The sequence below is a fragment of the Plecotus auritus genome, assembly GCF_963455305.1.
Source record: "Plecotus auritus genome assembly, chromosome: 12".
Classification (NCBI taxonomy): domain Eukaryota; kingdom Metazoa; phylum Chordata; class Mammalia; order Chiroptera; family Vespertilionidae; genus Plecotus; species Plecotus auritus.
This window is the reverse complement of record NC_137778.1, coordinates 3,943,600-3,964,679: the sequence shown is the minus strand read 5'-3', so window position 1 is coordinate 3,964,679 and position 21,080 is coordinate 3,943,600. Positions and strand designations below refer to the sequence as shown.

The 21,080-nt window shown below is 50.0% G+C and overlaps 2 protein-coding genes across 19 annotated transcripts in view; one reads left to right on the top strand and one right to left on the bottom strand.

The window, feature by feature from the left end:
- GPR161 (G protein-coupled receptor 161) overlaps nt 1-13,337 on the top strand; it is a 36,006-nt gene extending 22,669 nt beyond the window's left edge. For all 3 annotated transcript variants that reach the window (XM_080647375.1, XM_080647376.1, XM_080647377.1), the window contains exons 4-6: nt 1,578-1,682; nt 9,780-9,899; nt 10,823-13,337. In XM_080647375.1, coding sequence (XP_080503501.1) covers nt 1,578-1,682; nt 9,780-9,899; nt 10,823-11,088 — 491 coding nt within the window. In that variant the 3' untranslated portion in view covers nt 11,089-13,337. The remainder of the gene's footprint in view (nt 1-1,577; nt 1,683-9,779; nt 9,900-10,822) is intronic.
- A 4,907-nt stretch (nt 13,338-18,244) lies between these two features.
- The window catches only part of DCAF6 (DDB1 and CUL4 associated factor 6), an 82,469-nt gene continuing 79,633 nt past the window's right edge, over nt 18,245-21,080 (bottom strand). For all 16 annotated transcript variants that reach the window (XM_080647890.1, XM_080647883.1, XM_080647886.1 and 13 more), the window contains 2 exons: nt 19,540-19,645; nt 18,245-18,656 (listed from right to left, as the gene is read on the bottom strand). In XM_080647890.1, the coding sequence (XP_080504016.1) occupies nt 18,592-18,656; nt 19,540-19,645 (171 nt within the window). In that variant the 3' untranslated portion in view covers nt 18,245-18,591. The remainder of the gene's footprint in view (nt 18,657-19,539; nt 19,646-21,080) is intronic.

The window sequence follows — 21,080 nt, the reverse complement described above, 5'->3', positions numbered from 1 at the left end:
ACTGAGACACAGTCAGATGCTGGGGTCAAGACCCTGGAGCGGGTGGTCATGTGGGGTCTCGTCCCAGCGGACCACACCAACCCTGGGCAAGAGGGCAACTCCTGGATGTCATGACGGGGACTGTCTAGAGCCCGCCCGTCCCTCCACCATTGCATGTCATCCTTGGCTCCAGAGAACAGAGGAGAATGTGTCTGTCACCTGTCCTCTCAGAAAACCAGGTTAAGCCCTGGCCGGTGTGGCTCAGGGTCGTAGGGTTGGCCCATGCCCGGAGGGGTTGCAGGTTCGATTCCCAGTCAAGGGCATGAACCTGGGTTGCAGGTTCGATCTCCAGACCCAGTCAGAGCCCATGCAGGAGGCAACCAATCAATGTCTCTCTCTCACATTGATGTTTCTCTCTCTCTACCTTCCACTCTCTGAACATCAATGGAAAAATATCCTCAGGTGCGGATTAAAAAAAAAAAAAAGAAAAACCAGGTTAGAGGTGCAGACTGGAGTTCCCTCCTACTGGTGTTTGTGGGAGAACAGGGGTGGCCCCTCACGGGGGGTCCTGCCGTCTACCAGGCCGTAGATCTTCCTCGTCACATCAGAGTTCGGCTCTGGAGCTCGGGTTTTCATTCCTAAGAGCCCCTTTTGTCACCTCCCTGGTCACCTCAGCCTCTTGTCCATGGATTCATTGTTTTCTCAATTTTCAGAGAAAATTAGAACTTTTTTGTTTTAAAAAAAGCTCCCTGCATTGTCGCCTCTGAGACCCATTATTTTTCTTGCCTTGCTATCCCCCCATTTCTGCCTTTCTAGCGCCTTTGCTCCCAGGCCTGGTGTCTGGGCCTTCCCTTTGTGGTTCCTAACGAGGCCCTGGCGGGAGGCGTCGGGCTGCAGGTCCGGCTGAGCCGACGCACTGTGTCCAGCTCAGGGTCCACGGGGCTCTGTGTGGTGTCTCCCAGGCCAGGCTCGGTTCCTGTCCCCCCACTCTCCTGCTGACACTGGGGCGCACTGCTTCCTGTAGAGACATCTATCAAGCCCACCTGCCTGTAGAGGCACTGGGGCCTCCACTTCCTGAGCTTTGGGGGTGCAGGGTGAGAACCAGCCTCCTCCCACCGCCAACCCAGCTCTCTCCAGGGTCACACCCATTGCCTCCCCCCCGCACCCACCCCCGCTCCAGCTGACAAGCATTCTGCCCTGCTCTGGGGTGTAAACCTTTTTAAAAAGCCCTTTTTGGTATTCAGGTAGGATTTCAGGAGGTAACGTACACCACGTTCCATGTTTAACCGGAAAATCACCCAGGATGGTTCACCTCCCATTTCCTCTCCCACCTGCCTTGTTGGTTTGAGTTGTCACGGGAGTCCCCCTCTGGGGACCCAGTCAGCTATGTCACAATGCAGACTGCCCTGGGCGGGCACAGGGCACAGTGGGGAAGGGCAGGAGCCGGGGCTTCCTGTCTGTCAATGGCTTGAGAGGGTGGTTTGCAGGGTGAACAGAGGGCAGGAGAGTGGGAGGTGAGGCGGAGGGGGCTGAAATGGGGAGTCAAGACCGTGGGAGCGGACACGGTTTGTGCAATCGGTGCTGACTTTGCCTTTCAGACCTGGGCCTGTCCCCACACCTCACGGCACTCATGGCAGGCGGACAGCCCCTGGGGCACAGCAGCAGCACGGGGGACACGGGCTTCAGCTGCTCCCAGGACTCAGGTAAGCCTCGGGGCATGGGGGCACTGGTGGACGTGCATCCCCTGTGCCGGTGGAAGGAGCGTGGGGGCCGGGGGCCAGAGGCAGGGCTCCCAGTCTTGGCGTTTAGCTCGGCGGAGCCCCGTGCCTCAGCTCCCTTCTCTCTAAAGCAGGGTCTCAGCCCGGCCTGTGCAGGCTGTGAGGCTGCGGAGTCGGGCGGCCTGGTGTCAATCTTCCTAACCTTTGTGTTTCCCCATTTGTCGATGAGGGACGGCAATCCCTGTATCGCGGGCAGCCCCGACGAGGCAGATACTCTTTCTTGTCACTACCGTTACATGCCCTGCACCCCTGTCCCCGCAAGAGGCACATCGCCACCGCAGATCCTCCACGTCTTCCCCGGGGGCCGTGCACCCCAGGGCTCTGTGCAGTTAGGGTCTCTCCTGGCTGCTGGGGGGAGCGGAGTGCCACATCTGTGCCTGCCAAGAGTGTTCTGGGCTCTCACAAGGCCCTGGGGTGGGGGGCAGAGGGCAGAGGCCGGCAGTGTCCCCACCAGTCCATGGCTCCACGTGGCTGGAGAAGCACCAGGGTTTCCAGCCTAGGGCTCTGGCCTGAAGGGCGCCGCGTGGAGTCCTGGATGGAGCAGCAGCGGGCACCGTGCTGCTGTCGCCGCTGCCGGCAGCTGTAGATCTCTGCCTTGACCTAGGCTTCTTCCCCTGAGCCTGTGTTGTGGGGCTCCGGGGGCACCGCAGGCACTGAGCCAGGCCTTCTGTCACAGAATCTTCCCTGAGCACTTCCCTCACCTGACAACCCAGAGGCTGAGCCACTGGCCACACCATCCCTTGTAGCCCCGAGTCCCTTGTGTGATTTGAGGGAAGGGAAGGTCTCTGCCCCCTTCTCAGTCAACCAGCAGAGGTCCCAAGACTCTGTGACATTCTTTCATTCAACAAGTATTTGCCAAGCTCCTACTTTGGCCAGACACCATTAGGCTCCAGAGAACCGTGTGAGCCACCCTCCTGGAGCTTTCAGCCTGGTGGGGAGACAGACGGCCATGCACTTTGAATGGGTGAGTTGTGTGGTGTGGGAACCATACCTCAATAACTCTGCTGTTAAAAGATCGTGAGAGACTTCTGGTCAAGATGGCAGAGTAGCCGAAACCGGTTTGGCTCAGAGGATAGAGCGTCAGCCTGCGGACTGAAGGGTCCCGGGTTCGATTCCGGTCAAGGGCATGTACCTTGGTTGCGGGCACATCCCCAGTGGGGGGTGTGCAGGAGGCAGCTGATCGATGTTTCTCTCTCATCGATGTTTCTAGCTTTCTATCCCTCTCCTTTCCTCTCTGTAAAATACCAATAAAATATATTTAAAAAAAAAAAAAAAAAAAGATGGCAGAATAGGCAAACACTCTCCTACCTCCTCCCACAAAGTCTAAAAAAAAATTACAATAAAGTATAGAGCAACCATCGTGAAGAACCAGATGAAGACTAGCCGAACAGAACTCCTGGGACTGAGGGTACACAGGAGGCACAATGAGACGGGCAGGAGAGGCGGGGACATGGATGGGCAGGGCCCACACCCAGCACAGTGGTTAAGAACCAGGAGGCATATCTCCGCAGCAGAGGTGCCCACTGAGGCGGGAGGGGCCTCAGCCCCACACGGGCTCCTAGCTCAGAGCAGTCGCACCAGGAAGAGGAGGCCCCACAATGTCAGGCTGTGAAAACACCAGGGACTCGACCTGGGTGAAGTGGAAGGCTGCTGCAGACCCAGGCACCCTCTGTAAGGACCTGAGGTCACGAATGCTTGCTCTGAGCTCCAGCGAAGGGAGGCAGTTCAGAAAGCACGGGGGACACCAGAGAAACGAAATGGTCTGGTTTCTGGGTGAGGTCCGGAGCGGCAGCTCTCTGGGACAGACATGCCAGCAGGTGCCATTGTTCCTTTGTTGAGCCTTCTCCCCACCCAGCCTGCAGGCAAGGGCACCAAGTCTGAGTCTCCATCAACCTGGCTCACACCCCTCACCTCACCCCGGGGACTCCGAGACCCATCCCACACACCGTGCGCACCACCCGAACCTCTTTCAGTGGCTGTTCCTCACAAGCAGCCAGGCTCTGCCCGTGCTGCAGACTTTCCTGAAATCTCTAAAGGTCCACAAACCCCCCAAAGTGGCATCTGGCCACTGCATGGCCTTACCTCTGGCTAAGTGGGCCCAGGCCCAGCAAGAGCGGCAGCCAGCCTCAGCTGGCAGCATAGCCTCTCAGGTAGCTGCCAACTGCACATCACTTTTAGCTCCTACAAGGTGGCCCCAGGCACAGACAAGGCCAACCTTGGCCTGCACTGGAGTCCCTCCCAAGAGGCCTCAGAATCAACACACCCTGTGGTCAGCTTTGGACTACACCAGGGCACCACCCAACCACTTCCACAAATGACCTTCCAAAAGGGTGGACTCAGCTGGGACCAGAGTCCCACTAAAGTAAATCCAACTCCATGGGGTCAGTCCTGCACAACAGCTCATCCGCTGTAGTCATGTAGTCAGCCCCAGGCCAGCGCCACCCACTAACATGCCAACAGCAATCAAGGCTCAACTACAACAGGAGGGTATGCACAGCCTATTCAAGAGACACCCCTGGAGCACCTGGCTCAGGTGACCAATGAGGCTGCACCATTGGGCCGCTCAGGACACCTACTCTGTATGGTTATCCTGCAGACACTGGGAGATATAGCAGCCTTAGCTAATATATAGAAACAAAAACAGGGAGGCAGCCAAAATGGGAAGACAAAGAAACATGTCCCAAAGAACAGGGCAAAACTCCAGAAAAAGAATGAAATGAAATGAAATGAAATGAAATGAAATGGAGGCAAAAAATCTCCCAGGTACAGAGTTCAAAACACTGATTAAAAGTATGCTCAGCAATTCAGGGGAAGATTAGATGAAACCAGTGGGAACTCTAACAAATATAGAAAAACATAAAAAAGAACCAGTCAGTTAGAAATCGGTGGCATTTTTAAACACCAATAATCTCTCAGAAAGAGAAACTAAAAAAAAAAAAAAAAAAAAAAAAAAAAAATCCCATTTACCGTTGCAAGAAAAAAATTTAAGATACTTTGGAATAAACTTAACTAAGGAGGTAAAAGACACATACTCAGAAAACTACAGGATATTGAAAAAAGAGAGAAAAAGATATAAACAAGTGGAAGAATATACCATGTTCGTGGATTGGTAGAATTAACATCAATAAAATAGCCATACTACCCAAAGCAATCTGTAGATTCAATGCAGTTCCTATAAAATACCAACGACTTATTTCACAAATCTAGAAGAAACATTCCAAAAATTTATATGGACCAAAAAAGACCCTGAATAGCTACAGCAATCTGGAGAAAGAACAACAAAGGTGGAGGGATCACAATACCGGATATCAAGTCATATTACAAAGCCACCATAATCAAAACAGCCTGGTACTGGCACAAGAACAGGCATACAGATCAATGGAACAGAACAGGGAACCCAGAAATCTACCCAAGCCATATGCTCTATTAATATTTGACAATGGAGACAAGAGCATACAATGGCGTAAATACAGTATCTTAATAAATGGTGTTGGGAAAACTAAACAGGTACATGCGAAAGGAAGAAAGAAAGAAAGAAAGAAAGAAAGAAAGAAAGAAAGAAAGAAAGAAAGAAAAGAAAAAAAGAAAGAAAGAAAGAAAGAAAGAAAGAAAGAAAAGAAAGAAACTAGACCATCAACTTACACCGTACACAAGGATAAAATCAAAATGAGTAATGGACTTGACTTAAATGTAAGTTGTGAAATCATAAAAATCCTAGAAGAAAATGTAGGCAGCAAACTATCAGACATCTCACGTAGAATTTTCACAGATACATCACCTAGGGTAAGAGAAACAAAGGACAAAATAAATGGAACTATATCAAACTAAAAAGCTTCTGTACAGCAAAGGAAACCAGCATCAAAATGGAAAGGGAACCCCCTGTACAGGAGAACGTATTTTGTCAATGATATATCTGATAAGGGGTTAATTTCCAAAATATATAAAGTACTCATACAACTCAACAAAAGGAACACAAACAATCCAATTAAAAAAATGGGCAGAAGACTTGAATAGACAATTTCCCAAAGAGGACATACAAATGGCCAAGAGACATCTGAAAAAATGCTCAACGTCACTAATCATGAGAGAAATGTGAATTAAAACCACAATGAGACATCACCTCACACCTACCAGAATGAGTATCAACAACAAACCAACAAACAAGTGCTGGTGAGGATGTGGGAAAAGGGAACCCTCCTGCACTGCTGGTGGGAATGCAGACTGGTGCAGCCACTGTGCAAAACAGTGTGGAGTTTCCTCAAAAAATTAAAAAATGGAACTGCTGTTTGACCCAGTGATTCCACTTCTAGGAATATATCCTAAGAAGTCTGAAACACCTATCAGAAAAATATGCACCCCTATGTTCATAGCAGCATTATTTACAATAGCTAAGATCTGGAAACAGCCCAAGTGCCCATCAGTAGATGAATGGATAAAAAAAACTGTGGTACATATACACAATGGAATACTATGCAGCTGTAAAAAAGAAGGATCTCTTACCCTTTGAGACAGCCTGGAATGACCCAGAAAGTATTATGCTAAGTAAAATAAGCCAGCCAGAGAGAGACTAGTATCACATGACCTCACATGTGGAATCAAGTGAACAAAATAAACTGGTGAACAGAATAGAACCAGAGACATGGAAGCATGCAACAGACGGATGTATTTCAGAGGGAAGGGTGGAAGAGATTAACCGAAGAACTTATATGCATGTATGCCTGACCCATGGACACAGACAATAGGGCAGCGAAGGTCTGTGGAGGAGGAGGGAGCGGGGTGGAGGGGTCAATGGAGGAAAAAAGGGGACATCTGCAATACTTTCAACAATAAAGATTAAAAAAAAGAACCAGTCAAAAATGAAGAATATAATAGATGAAATGAAGAATACATTAGAGGGAATAACACCAGATTAGATGAAGCAAAGGATTGAATTAGTGATTTGGATGACGAGGTAGCAGAAAACACCTACTCAGAATAGCAAAAAGAAATAATTTATTATTATTTTAACTAATTAATTTATTTTAAAATCATTTTTTATTGATTTCAGAGAGGAAGGGAGAGGGAGAGATAGAAACATCAGTGATGAGAGAGAATCATTGATCAGCTGCCTCCCTCCCGCCCCCTACTGGGGATCGAGCTCATAATACCAGGCTTGTGCTCTGACCAGAAATTGAACAGTGACCTCCTGGTTCATAGGTTGATGCACAACCACTGATCCACGCTGCCAGGCAGAAATAACTTTTTAAAAAGAGGAAAATATAAGGGACCTCTGGGACAACATCAAGTGTAACAACATTTGCATCATAAGGGTACTGGAAGAAGAGAGAGAGAGGTCAAGGAATTGAAAATCTATTTGATGAAATAATGACTGAAAACTCCTTAACCTGGTGAAGGAAATTGACATCCAAGTCCATGAAGTGCCAAGAGTCCCAAACAAGATGAACCCAAAGAGGCCCACACCAAGACACATCATAATTAAAATGGCAAAGGTTAAAAACAACCTTAAAAGCAGCAAGAGAAAAGCAGTTAGTTACCTACAAGGGAGCTCCCATAAGATTGTCAGCTGATTTCTCAACAGAAACACTACAGGCCAGAGGGAGTGGCATGAGAAATTTTCAAAGTGATGAAAAGCAAGGACCTACAACCAAGATTATTCTACCCAGCAAAGCTATCCTTTAGGATTGAAGGTCAGATAAAGAGCTTCACAGACAAGAAAAGCTAAAGGAATCCAATATCAAACCAATATTATAAAAAATGTTAAGAGGACTTCTTTAAGCAAAAGAAGAAAAAAGATGAAAACATGAATAATAAAAAATACAAATAATAAAATGACAATAACTACATTACCTATCAATAATTACTTTAAATGTAAATGGATTACACAATCTACAAGAGTAAACTCAAAATGGATTAAAGGCTTAACTGTAAGGCCTGAAACCATAAAACTAGAAGAAAAATAGGCAGTAAAAACTTTAACATTGCTCATAGTAATATCTTTTTGGATATGTCTCCTCTAGCAAGGGAAACAAAATAAATAAATAAATAAACAAATAAGACTACATAAAATTAAAAAGGTTTTGCACAGCCTAGCTAATAGGGAAAATATTCAGCAATGATACATCTGATAAGGAGTTAATAAATAAAATATATAAGGAACTCATATAACTTACCAAAAAATAACAACTACAAAAAAAAACCAATTAAAAACTGGGCAGAGGACCTGAATAGACATTTCTCCAAAGAGGACATATAGATGACCAACAGACATATGGGAAGATGCTTAACATTACTAATCATCAGAGAAATGCCAATTAAAACCCTAATGAGGTGTCACCTCACACCTGTCAGAATGGGTAGCATCAATAAATCAACAAACAAGTGTTGGGGAGGATGTGGAGAAAAGGGAACCCTCGTGCATTCTTGCTGGGATTATAAATTGTTGCAGCCACTATGGAAAACAGTATGGAGGGTTTCTCAAAGATTAAAAGTAGAACTACCATATGAACCAGCAATTCCACTTCTGAGTATATATATTAAAAAAACAACCAAAAACATTAACTTGAAAATATATATGCACCCCCATTTTCATTGCAGCATTATTTACAATTGCAAAGATATGGCTGCAACCTAAGTATCCATTGATAGGAGATTGGATAAAGAAGATGTGGTACGTATATACAAGGGAATATTACTCAGCCAAAGAAGAGAATGAAATCTCATCCTTTGTGACAACATGGATGGTCCTAGAGGGGATTGTGCTAAATGAAATCAGTCGGACAGAGGAAAACAAATACCATATAATTTCACCTATATGGAATCTAAAAAAACAACCAACCAAAGCAAAAACAAACTCATAGGGACAGAGGACAAACTGGTGGTTTCTAGATGGGAGGGGGGTTGGACTGGCTGAAAAAGGTGAGGAGATTAAGAAGTACAAATTGGCTGTCATAGCAGTGGTCGGAGCAGTGGTGTGCAGCAAGAGGACAGTCTATATAATAAAAGCCTAATATGCAAATCGACCGAACAGCGGAACGACTGGTCCTATGATGCGCACTGACTACCAGGGGGCAGACGCTCAATGCAGGAGCTGCCCCCTGGTGGTCAGTGCGCTCCCACAGAGGGAGCGCCGCTCAGCCAGAAGCCGGACTCATGGCTGGCAAGCGCAGCAGCGGAGGCAAGAGCCTCTCCTGCCTTGTCTGACTGCCCCCACGGGGAGTGGGCCTAAGCCAGCAGTTGGACATCCCCAGAGGGGTCCCAGACTGCGAGAGGGCGCAGGCCATGCTGAGAGACCCCCGCCCCACCCCAGTGCACGAATATTGTGCACCGGGCCTCTAGTAGTCAGTAATATTGCAGTAATGTGTGTGTGGGGACAGGTAGGTGCAAGACTTATTGTAAGTTATGTAAATGGGTGCCGACTGTGCCATAACACCTAAAACTAATATAACGTTGAATGTAAGCTGTAATTGAAAAATAAAACGTATTTTTTAAATGTTTACTTAGTGCAATGTATTTTAACCACAAAGTGTTTACTGCCTATTTTTCTTACAGTTTTAGGCCTTACATTTAAGCTGTTAATCCATTTTGAATTTATTCTTGTAGATTGTGTAATCCATTTACATTTAAAGTAATTATTGATAGAAATTCAAACTGTAAGAGGAATCACTCGGAACACAAAGCTCTCTTACTGGGACGGTCTCTCCCACTTCTCCCCTCCTCCAGTCCAGGTCCGGCCCACTGGACACTGAGTGTGCCGCTGTGGCCCAGAACACCCAGCTCTGCATAGCACTGCTGTAACTTACGTGTTGGAAGAGGCCTCATGGCCGGCTGCCAACTCCCTGAACTAGGATGGCACAGTGTTCGCTTCCTGGGCACATGCTGCAGAGCAGCTCTTGCATTGGATTGTGGGTTGGAATAAATGGGGGAGAGGGATGCAAGGGGGTTGAAAGCTGGTGGGCAAGGAGGAGGTGGCGAGGCGGACTTGGGATGGCCGGTTCCATGTGCACAACCTGCCCTTGGTCTTAGGGACGGACGTGATGCTGCTTGAAGACTACACGTCTGATGACCAGCCTCCCCCCCACTCCACTTGCCCACCCAAGAGGAGGAGCTCGGTGACATTCGAGGATGAAGTAGAACAGATCAAAGGTTGGTTTCTGTGGCTGACAGCTTCTGGACAACACAGGGAAGGGAATGGCCTTAGGAAAATTCCTGGCTCATCCCCGTCCCCACCCCAGCACACCAGGCCCCCCACCTTTGCCCACCCCCCTCCCCCCGTGCCACTCCCAACCCTGCAATCTCCCTCGAGTCCTTGGGCTTCCCAGCCATTGGATCTGGAAGCTTCTAAGCTGGGCAAACAGGGGCTGTCGAACTCTCCCTAGACACACAGGTGCTCAGGCCGACTCCGTCCTCCCAGATGAGTGCAGGTAGGCAGAGCCCACGGCCCCTCCACTCTTTCCCCCCTGAGAGTGGGGTAGAAGTCGCCTGCTCCAGAACATGTGAGGAGTGTGGGGTACTTGTTTCCTCGAAGTGTCAGGAGGAAAGTAGGCAGTGAGGTTCACCGTAAGAAGGCTCTGGGAGCGAGGAAGACCCACATCCCTCCTTCTCCTATTAGTTGTCAGGTCCTGCCCTGAGTGGGGTGCCCAAACCATAGTATCCTGCCGACCCTGAGGCTGTCCTGACTTTGGGGAATCTGAGCCAGTTCAGAGATGAGACATCCCTACTGGCTCAGCATTCAGCCCATGGAAGTTTAGAACCACAGACATGACACACTCCAGGGAGCCAACGGCCAAGACCTCTTCCAAAGATGTGAAATGTGAATCTGGTTAATGGAAAATACTGGTCAAGCCTTTTCTGTGAGCCGGACCTAGGCCAAGCATGTTGGGAAGAATGGTTTATCACAGAAACCCTATGGAGTAAGCGGTGCACCATGACCCTCTCTTGGCAGAGGAGAACCTGAGGTTAGGCTAACTCCTAAGATTTCCCAGGCCCTAGGAGGGAACTTGACTTGGAAACCCTCGCCCTCCACATGGATCTGGCCCCTCGCTAACCTTGTTCTGTCTTTCCCTCAGAAGCTGCCAAGAACCCCATCCTCCATGTGAAAGCCGATGTGCACACATCTTTGGACAGTTACGCAGACAGCCTGGCCAAAGCCATCGAGGCGGAAGCCAAAATCAACCTGTTTGGGGAGGAGGCATTGCCTGGGGTCTTGATGGTGGCACGGACCATTCCAGGGGCTGGCTTTGGGGGCAGCGGAGGCAGCCGAGCCCTCGGGAGCCAGAGGCTCCAACTGCAGAGCATCGAGGAGGGGAACGTTCCAGCTGCGGAACAGAAATGAGGGCCTCGGGCTGGCCTGTGCCCCAGACGGATGCCCACAGCCCACTGAGGCGGGGCCCTGGGAACTGGGGTAGGAACGGCATCTGGGATGCAGCCACCAGAAAAAAACACCGAGAACTGCGTCCACGCCAGGAACTCTGTGCGAGCCCACCCGTGGGCTTCTAGATCCCAGTGATGGGACAGAGGCATCAAAAGCACAAAGAAAGGCAGATGGAGGCGTGGCTGTGGCTTTCTGGGAAGTGGGGCACAGGTGGGGCCTAGAGACCAGGCTGGGGGGAACCACCGGGCAGGTCATGTTCTTTTGTTCACATCTGCTACTCACTGTCCCCCCAGAGAGGCTCAGGAGGGGGCTCTTCCAGTGCACTGGGGCGGAGGCACCCCAGGCTTCTGCAGGGTTGAAGCAGGCTGTGTGGGGTCCCTAGAGGAGAACCCAGGAGCAGGGTCCCCACGCAGTTCCCAGGCCTCCATACTGGTTATGACCTGGCCTCGGTGGAGCCACCTGCTGGTGCTCGTGGGCAGCCTCAGGCCACCTCCCTCCTCACTGATTCTCTGCTATTTCGATAGAAGGGAGAGAGAAACCACTATAACAGACAGGAGGAAGGAGCATATGGCAGCTTCATTTCCAAGAATTAAAAAAACTGTTTGGCTAGGACACGCCTGGACGGCCGTTGAGCCCAACAGCAGGGGGCGACACTTGTCGCTGGAGGAACTCCCTTCACGGAGGAAAACCTCCTCGCAGGGACTCCGGACTCGGTGTGTAAAGTTTGATTGACAGGAGATAAGGCAGAGTAGAAAGCATGCGGGCCGAGCCAGCACCTGCACGCAGCCCAGCTCCACCTCTTCTTCCTCACCTCACCTGCGACTTCCTAGCACTCTCTGTGCAGCCGGGGGAGATGGGTTGAGGGAGTGAGCTGTCAGATTGAATGGTCTCCAAGATCGTTTCCAGCTGCGATCTCTAATGTTCTCTGTAAGTTAGAGATAGAAAAGAAAAGGGACCCACGGGCCCACGTTGGCACAGCTTCTGAGTGACTGCGGACAGAGACTGCAGGCCCCGGGTGTGCGGGCTCCCGGGCTTGTCTGCTTGGAACACAGCCTGCAAGGGGCCAGCGTGGAGGAGAGATGCCTCCTCTGAGGGGGAGTGGATTCGCGTGGTTGCACCTCGTCCCCTCCCCTTGGAGCTGGAGCAGCAGTGAAGTGGGGTTTGGAGTAGTGGCCGTGGTGACTTGGGAAGCCATTGAATCACCTGTGTCTGCCCTGCAGCCTGGCGACTACATAAGCCAAGGAAAGGACTTGCCCCACCTGCGTCCCAGGTGGTCAGCAGAGGGGAGATCACTGGCTTGGTGGTGTTTCCTCGGGTCTAGCGAGCTCCCAGGAGACGGTGATGTTTTTGCTGTGTAGACACGTGTTTGGCTGGTCCTCAGTCTGCAGTTTGCAGAGACCTTTGCGAGACCTGGGGGCTTGCACCTTCGTGGTGATCAGCTTACGGATAACGACTCCTGGCCGGCCAGCTGTCGGTTCTGGGTGGGCGGGAAGGAGCAGGGGTGGCGTCGCCTGCGGGTTCTGCTAAGGAGACGGGCTGCTCTCCCTCCATGGCATCCCTCAGTCAGCGCTTTACTCTTCCTTATATCTTCCTAGCACTGGTCGTTTGTAAAGGGACCCTATTCCTGACGGCTGGCATGCACAGAGGTGGAGCAGGACGACTTTCACCGCTTCGTTGGGGTGACCTAGGGCGCTCGCTGGTGAGGCCCAAGTGCAGCACATGTGGCTGGGAGCCCGGGGGTTGGAGTGCGCGTCCCTGGGCTGCACTGGGCCGGGCTCTAGGGAGAGTCCTGAGACCCCCAGTCCGCACTGGCTGGTTGCAGACTAGCTGGGATTTACTAGGATTAAATCTAAACTTATCTAGAAATGCCACGTTTCATAGAAGGACTCACTGTTTCCTTTTTTCCTACTGAGGACCATTCATTTATTCATCTTCCAAGGCCCTGCTCGTCACCTGTGCAGAGCACCAAGCTCGGCCCGTGAGCAGTAGCGCGGACGTGTTTGCACTCTCATTTAGGGACAGACCTGGGGATGCGGATGCTGATAGATAGCAAAGTCGAGTAATTATTATCGAGAGAACTGTGGGCTCCAGAGGGAGGTGACTACTTCCATGTAGCTCCATGGAGGTGGCAGTTGAGCCAAGCCTTGGAGGATATCTGGCAGCTAGAACCATTATTTTGCATAACTGAGAATTCAAAGTTGCCGATGAAGTCTGGGAGGAAGAGAAAGCGAGGGAGGGAGGGAGGGAGGGAGAAGCAGGAAGTGGGTGGGGAGGAGTGGGGAGTCCCATACATTCTGAAGCTCCCGAGAGGCATTTTTGAGGACACCTGCCCTTTGTGCAGGCTGGAACCCAGGCCATACATAGCTTTATACTTCTGTGCAGTGGCTACACAGACAGTGGCGGGTGGCACTTTTGGCCACAGCTTCTGTCCTGTGTCTCCCGTTTTGACAGGACCGAGTTTAGGGCTGTTGCCATCTCTGCTCCTTTCATTGAGATCTCCACTTGATGGTCCCTGTGCTGTGCCTGCCCAGATTCCAGGCTTGGGGCTGTTAAGACCCAGAAGCACTAGGATCCCCACACCCCAGCACTGGGCTCCCTGGCCTGGGAAGACTGGAGTTCAGCACCCTAGCCACGAGGTGGCAGCAGTGGGAAGCGCTAAGGAAACACCTGAAGGCTTGCCTCAGCAGAGCTCTGGCTTTGAACTTGTCTCCACCTTGGTCCTCAGCCTTGGAAGGACCACCCAGCTTGCTCACACGTGACCCCTTTTGGGGCTGCAGGTTCTGCCCCTGCTCAGCTATGTGATCTTAAGCAACTGCCGTGAGGTAGGGCTGAGGACCAAGACCAGGGCCAATGGTGCTAATGTGCTTTGTCATCCCAGGAGCTGCTGTGGCCTCTGTCTACACCTGAGCGACCAGTGAGACTAATCAGTATTTGCAGTCGGCCAGGAAGGGGGGCAGGAGGGGAAGAAGCTTGCTCCAGCAAGAGATCTTAGCCTGTTAGGTTTCACTGCAGGAATACGTTCCCACCGGACTCGCTGAGACACCTGCACGTGAGGCGTGTGTCTGGACAGAGCCCAGGATACTCTCCAGTGTCCAGCTCTGGCCCCACTGTCCTGTCTGGGAGGAACTGTGAGGGTGCGTGGCTATGAGGGTGGCAGGTGCTGAGCACCTACTGTGTGCCTGACGGTGGAGAATTCTGTGCCTGTTGTGCGGCTTCTGTTAGGCACTCGAGGGCTCTCATTCCATGTCCGTGTCCATGCACGTGAGCTACATGGGAACAGTGCAGACTTGGCAGGGCCAGGTTCTGGATTCAGACCCACGCGGCTGCTGAGTAGTTGGGTGTTCTTGGGCAGTTCATTTTTCTGCATCGGTTTTCTCATCTGTGAGGTTTCATAACCTGTTTCTTGTGGGGATGTAGAATGCAGGCCCCCCCCACGGGAGGTTATGTGGATTGAAGCTCCCGGCACCACACGTGGGACGCAGTGGTGCTGAGCCACTGGGGTCTTGTCCATAACTAGGTGGGTGTCCTATTCTTGTCTCAGAGGACCTCTGAGGAGCTGTTATCCTAGATCAGAGGTGTTGACGCTTACACTGTGGGAATTGTCCTGTGTGCTGAACAGCACAAAAGGACCTGGGATTAAAGGGATGTGGTGAGGAAGGGGAGTGAGAGAGGAGGGGAAAGGTGTGTGGCTTTGGGAGCTGCAGAGGTCTGAGGGGCACACAGTGTCTGTCCAAGATGATGGCCCGGGGCCTGGTGTTGACCCCGTGTCACGGCACCAGCTCAGCTTCCCAGCCCAGAAGAGACGCCCTGGAGACTTGACTGGGCCCTGCGGCCAGCTCCGTCCCGCAGGACAGTGACTGCGTGGCGGTGGCTCTTGGGTTCAGATTCTCCTGTCCTCCACCCTGAGGGAATCAGTGCAGGGACAGGAGTCCATGCTGCTACCCCAGTGCGTGCAGAACCCCAACGTGAACCATGGGGGCCTCGAGGAAAACCACCTTTTCACCTGAAGCAAAGGAAAATGGCTGAGAGTCATATATTGACAAGAGGAGGCAGAGTGGACACTCCTCCTGGGTTGGGGACAGACACAGAATCCAGGGGGACCTAGAAAGTGAAGAAGTGCCCAAGGTCTCGAGGTGCATGACACCAGCGTCAGGGCCCAGCGCTGGGTCTTGGCCACGTGACAGAGAGGAAGGAGCCAGCTGTGCAGCTCGAGGACGAGGGACAGTGGAGTCATTAGCAGAAGGCAGGCCAGCGGGCTTTCTTGTGTAGAAGGAGCTGGTGACTGAGTGCCTGGAGCCTGGAACACCCGCTTGCCGGGCCTGCAGAAACCACAGACCTGGGGGATGTGCTCGGACTCCCTGGAAAGATTCAAAGCACAGACTCACTTGTCTGCAGACCAGCACGGGCACCATTTTGCTCAGCATTATTTTAGGACATCACACACAGCTGTTCATTTCCCCTAGGAAGCATGTTCCTGAGCAGTAGTAATAGCTTGGAATTCGAGGCCACTTGCTGTTCCTTTTGACACCACTATTTTGCACTGTCACCAATTACAGGCAAGTCAGCCCCTCCCAGGGGCAAGGACAGTCCCGGGGCCTGGGCCTGGGCAGGCAGGGCCATACCAGGGCAGTGGGAGGAGCCCATTGGCACGGGCGCAGGGGTCCAGCTGTGGACCTGCGGAGGGGAGTCCTGGGCTGTTCTGGGGATGGAACCCAGGATGCAAACGTGGTTAAAAACCAACCTTCAAACAAAACAATGACAAGTTAGTCCTGAAATACATTTCACTTGAAACTTTTTTTTTAAAACAAGAAAATGTTTAGGGTTATTATAAATCAATATTTATAAACAAGTAAGAGTGTATTTAGAATAGCTTTGTTTACCTGAGTAAATGTTTTTGGTACGTGTACAGATGTGGAAATTGTGAATTTGTACTTGGACTTGTGGACTGTGGGTTTTGGGTGTTCCCCCGTTACCCCATATCCCCGTTTCCCACAGCCCCTTTCCTTTCTCCCTTTTCCCCCCTTCCCAAGGGCTAAAAAGGGGAAGGAGACTGACTGAGCAGGAAGGGCTGACTACTGCAGAATTGGGGCGGGGGGGGCGGGGGAGGGGAGGTGATCCATATCACAGTCACCTGGGTACATCCATCCATGCGTTTTCAAAATATCCCAAGACAGTGAGATTCATGGAATATTGTCTAACACAGAATACTCCTAACCCAGATTTTATAGGGTTTCTCCACATGTTCATCCCATAACCAACGTCAAGGGGGTGTGGTGATCAGTGACTCAAAACCACCTCAGGGCATAAAACCCAGCACCTCCACCTGAGCCCTCAATGGCCACAACTGAAGGCAGTTCCTTTTGCTGAGTGCGTGGGTGAGCTCCGGCTCCAGCTGCCTAACCTCCTGCCCCCAGCATGCATTGCACCATGGCCAGGACCTATTAACTCTGCTCGGAACATGTCCTCTTTCTGCCCCTGGACTGTGGTCTGGTACGCCCTGTGACTATGTAACACACCAAACTCTACAAAATCACCGAATGTAGGAGAACTAATTCCTTTGACAAATACCATTAAAAAAATAATAGCCCAGCCAGTGTTGCTCAGTGGTTGAGCATCGATCTATGAACCAGGAGGTCATGGTTCGATTCCCACTCAGCACATGCCCAAGGTTGTGAGCTCGATCCCCAGTAGGAGGCGCGCAGGAGGCAGCCAATCATTGATATTCCTCTCTCATTAATATTTCTCTCTCTATCCTTCTCCCTTCCTCTCTAAAAATCAATAAAAAATCACTTAAAAAAAAATAACAGCTTTACAGCAGTTTTGGGTTCCGAGCAAAACTGAGCAGAAAGGTCAGGTCCCATATACTTCTGCCCCTCCCCGCTGTACCATCCTGCCCAGAGGGTACACCATTTTGATTTTCGGTTGCTTTTCCTGCCAGTTACTCCTGACCCCAGGGAGTCCTCCAGTAGCCTCTGTCCTGCCAGCTTTCCAACACTCTCTAAGAATCCCTGCAGCTGCTTCATTTCAGTGAGAAATGATGTCCTGGATGTGCTGACAGTGGTGTTTTCAGTTACTCTGTAAAGCCCCTCATCCTCTGGGTGTCATGGAGCCTAACTCAGCCCCTGGGACATGGGTGTGCAAATCTGATCACCTCCACTTCATGGGAGATGGAGCAGGAGCCCAGACAAGTCAGGTGGCCCCAGCAGGTCACACAGCTAACTGGGAACCAGAAACTAAGGCCCTGGCACTTTCCAGAAGTCATCTGTAGCCAAGTCAGCTGCCCTGTTTGGCTGAAACTCTAATTCCTTCTCTTCACCCACTTACCTCGTTCTCTAATGTGGAGACACGTGTGCATCCAGGGCAAGGGCCAGGTGTGGAAGTCCAGCTCCAGTTACTGAGCCACTGAAGGGGCTTTTCCTCTCCACAAAGCCAACCTGCCATCAGCAGCAGGGCCCCCGGTATGCAGCCACCTGGGGAGAAGCAACCCCGGTCTCCACACCGGAGAGGGGTGCTCTGCTTGGCTACACCTATGAGCCTCACGGCCCAGCCGGAGGAAAGGATGACAATTTAAAAGTGGGAAGGGAGGGTGAGTGAAGGGTTAAGTCTGCAGGAACAGATTCAGGTCATAACCTATAAGATACAGGGCAGGGTGTCGATGGCTGGAGTGGAGGTGGACACTGGAGTTAAGGAAGGCCAGGATGTAGAAGACAGGATGGTCACAGCTTTCAGCTGAAATCTAGCTGCAGTCAGGAGGACCGGAAGCCAGGCCCCCAGAACTAGCCCGTGCTTCTACAGCACGAGAACCCCGGACGCTCTGGTCTCTGCTGGCCCTGACTCCTGTCTGCGGGTAACGCAGTCTCACTGATCATTAAGATGGTGACTGGTGGTGAAGATGAAGTACTTTGGAATGAGACATGAGTAATTCTCTTCTATGTGATTCTATCACACACAAGTCAAAACAGAAAAGATGATTACAACTAGAGAAGACTAGAGAAACAGTCATATGTGACAGGAAAGACTGGAAAACATGGGCCAGGGTAACAAGGCATTAAATACAATGTCAAATTCAGGAGATCTTACAACAACCAGCTTCTTTAATTAGAAAGCAACAAACATGCAAATGGCAAGTGTAGAAATTTATTTGAACCAACATTGTCTCTACCATGAGAACTGCTCTTCAACGTTGATCCAAGCTCCCCCGTGTGGAGGCTGGCAGTATTGCACTTTCATTGCTAGCACTCCTCATACATGGCAATTAGGGTTTAAAACATTCTGCTAGTTTATTTCACACATTCTCCCAAGTTCATGCACACAATCACTCCACACCAATGTCAGGTTATCCCCCCAAAAGGGAAAACTCCAAAAACCATAACCTTAAAATTGCACTGAAGCTCTGTAAAGAAAAAAATATAAGTGTCTTATACAAATATCAAAACATCCTAAGTGCTGGTCACTCAGAGTTGCTTATTCCTCATCCTCGTTTTCATTCTCCTGACCGGAGCCTTCTGATCGGTCACCCTCCAACCGGTCTGGAAAACAGATATGAGACTCACTAAAAGAAATACTTTTAGGGTTATGATTAAGATAATCTTCAATGCCTTTTATTTAAAGCTGCTTAAAATGTATAGAACTCAACACACCATTATGTAAAATTCAGTTCACCACTGTGTCTACATACTTAATTTTTGCCTCTACAGGGAAATTTTAAAAAATAAAGGAAACAACACTATTAACTTTGAAAATGCATGTCATTCTAAACAAACATTTCTTAAAACACTACAGATGGCTTTACCATGTATCAGTGGTGTGGCCTGGGTAAGTCAGTACAGAAAGCCCGCTAAGAAGGGCTGGAGCTCAGTGAGGGTGGTCACTGTTGTCATGAACTGACAGGTGATGCTCAGCATAGGGAGACATTTCATTCATGAGGTCAGTGAACATACTCTTGTTTATAATGGATACTGGAACTTTTTCTTGTTATGAGCACAGCTTTTGAATCCCTTCCTGAATAGTAGTTACAATATATGCATTTTGTGTTATCTGTGACACTGAGCCTCAGTTTATCACTGAAGACAAAACAATGATGAGGAAAACAGGGAGGTGCCTGTTCAGCCTTCCTGGCATGCTACCTTTCTGTCGTGGGCTCTGCCGACTGGGAGCGAATGGACGCTGAAGGCATTTATGATGACCAGGCCTGTGTAGGAACCTCCACTCAGAGAAGCAGAGCGGGTACGTTTTCAGGGGACTGTCTCTCATTGTGATGCTTTCCAATAAATCAGGTTCATGAGGACATGAGTTACTGTGCTAATGAGCTGCCTCCATTTCGTGACATAAGGAAGTTATATATATAAATGTTAAGTAATACCATGTTGTTGAGACACAATCCTAATTGGAACAGAGGTTGACTGTTCTTACCGGCCCGGATGTGGTTCAGGGAGGCCAGCATGCGGAGCATGAAGGAGGCGGGCACTGTGATGGTGTTCCTTGTCTCCTCCAGCATGAGCTCATTCCGAGTGATCACCTGGGGCAAGTGAAACCACCGTCAGAGACCACAGAGTGCCCGCACCGCCCCTGAAGATTAGGAGAACGGCATGAAAAAGAGCGGCCTTCCTTCCCTATGTGCATGCTGTCACTTTCCCTGTTAAGGCTTCTCAAGGCCAAACAGTTACTTTGACTTGCATGTGAAGAGTAACATGAGAGAACACGCCTCATGCAGTTGGCAGGAAGACAAAGGTCAACTCTAGATGCTAAAACATCCAAGAATTCCATTTATCTTTACTTGTTCCCCAGAGCAGTCTACGCTGTGCTCGATCCTTATTTTCGCAGAGAGGAGAAATGGCACCTTTGGGACAAAGTAGTGTTAAATTACTGTCCCTGGGTCATGTGGATCCTTTGAGAGTTGTTACCTCCGCTGAGGCAAAGTAATCTTGAAAAATAAACCTTTGGACAAGAGCTACCAACGACTTGTGTTGGAAGCACCAAGGAAAGGACTAACTGAATATCCGTGGCTCTGAGGGACCCAGTGTATATCATGGGCAAAGGAAAGAAGGAAGAGGAAAAGCAGAGAGGGTGGGAGGAAGAAAGGGAAGCCTGAGAGCAGGAGAAAGATGCCATCTGGCCAACAGTCCCCAGTGAAATGACAACTCTTTCAGCTCCTGGAGTCCCTCAGGGCCCTCTGCGGTCCTAAATGAGCTTTCCAGTCTGACTGAGCAACTTTCCCTGGCACTGTAGGTTCCGCACACAGATGTTTTCTTTACCTTCTAACAACTTGGAACCTGCTGGTCCTGTGTCTCCAGCGCTCCTTTGCTCCTGTCTGCCTGGTGAACGCAGTCCTAGTGACTTTTATAGCCTCTGTGAAGATGTCCCCATCCCATCGACTCCATTCACAAGCAGTTTTTCTTTTCTGCAGGCTTCCAAACGCTGTGCATACACCTCAGACACTGACTCTGTGCTGTCTGTCCTTCCCTCTTACCCATGCGCTCTGAGCGCAGGGCTGACACACAGTGTTGTGTAGATGTCTAGTGAGTGAGTGAAAGCACCATGGGAACTGTGCTGAGCTGTCAACCTCACCCTGAGGTGCTGCTTGACCCACTTACTAACATTTTTAAGTGACAGATCCTTACTTACCTATTTGTGCCCTCATCTACCCATAGGAGTTTAGCAATTAGTAGCTGATTAATGCAATGGACCCTAATTATTATAAGAAATCTATGGAAATCAACAAATGAAAACCCTGGTTGAAGCCGGGGGGGGGGGGGGGGGAGGGGGCATAGAAATCAGCTTTCTTATCCTAATTTCATAAAAGACCTAGCCCTTCACTGAACTCGGTTGGAAAACTACTGATTTAACAAGAAGTTGAGGAAATCTTAAAATAGAATAAAGGAAGATTCTCATCATTTGTGCTGCTACCCCTTGGCCATGATGATGAAGACACTGCAGTGAAATGATTTTCTCAA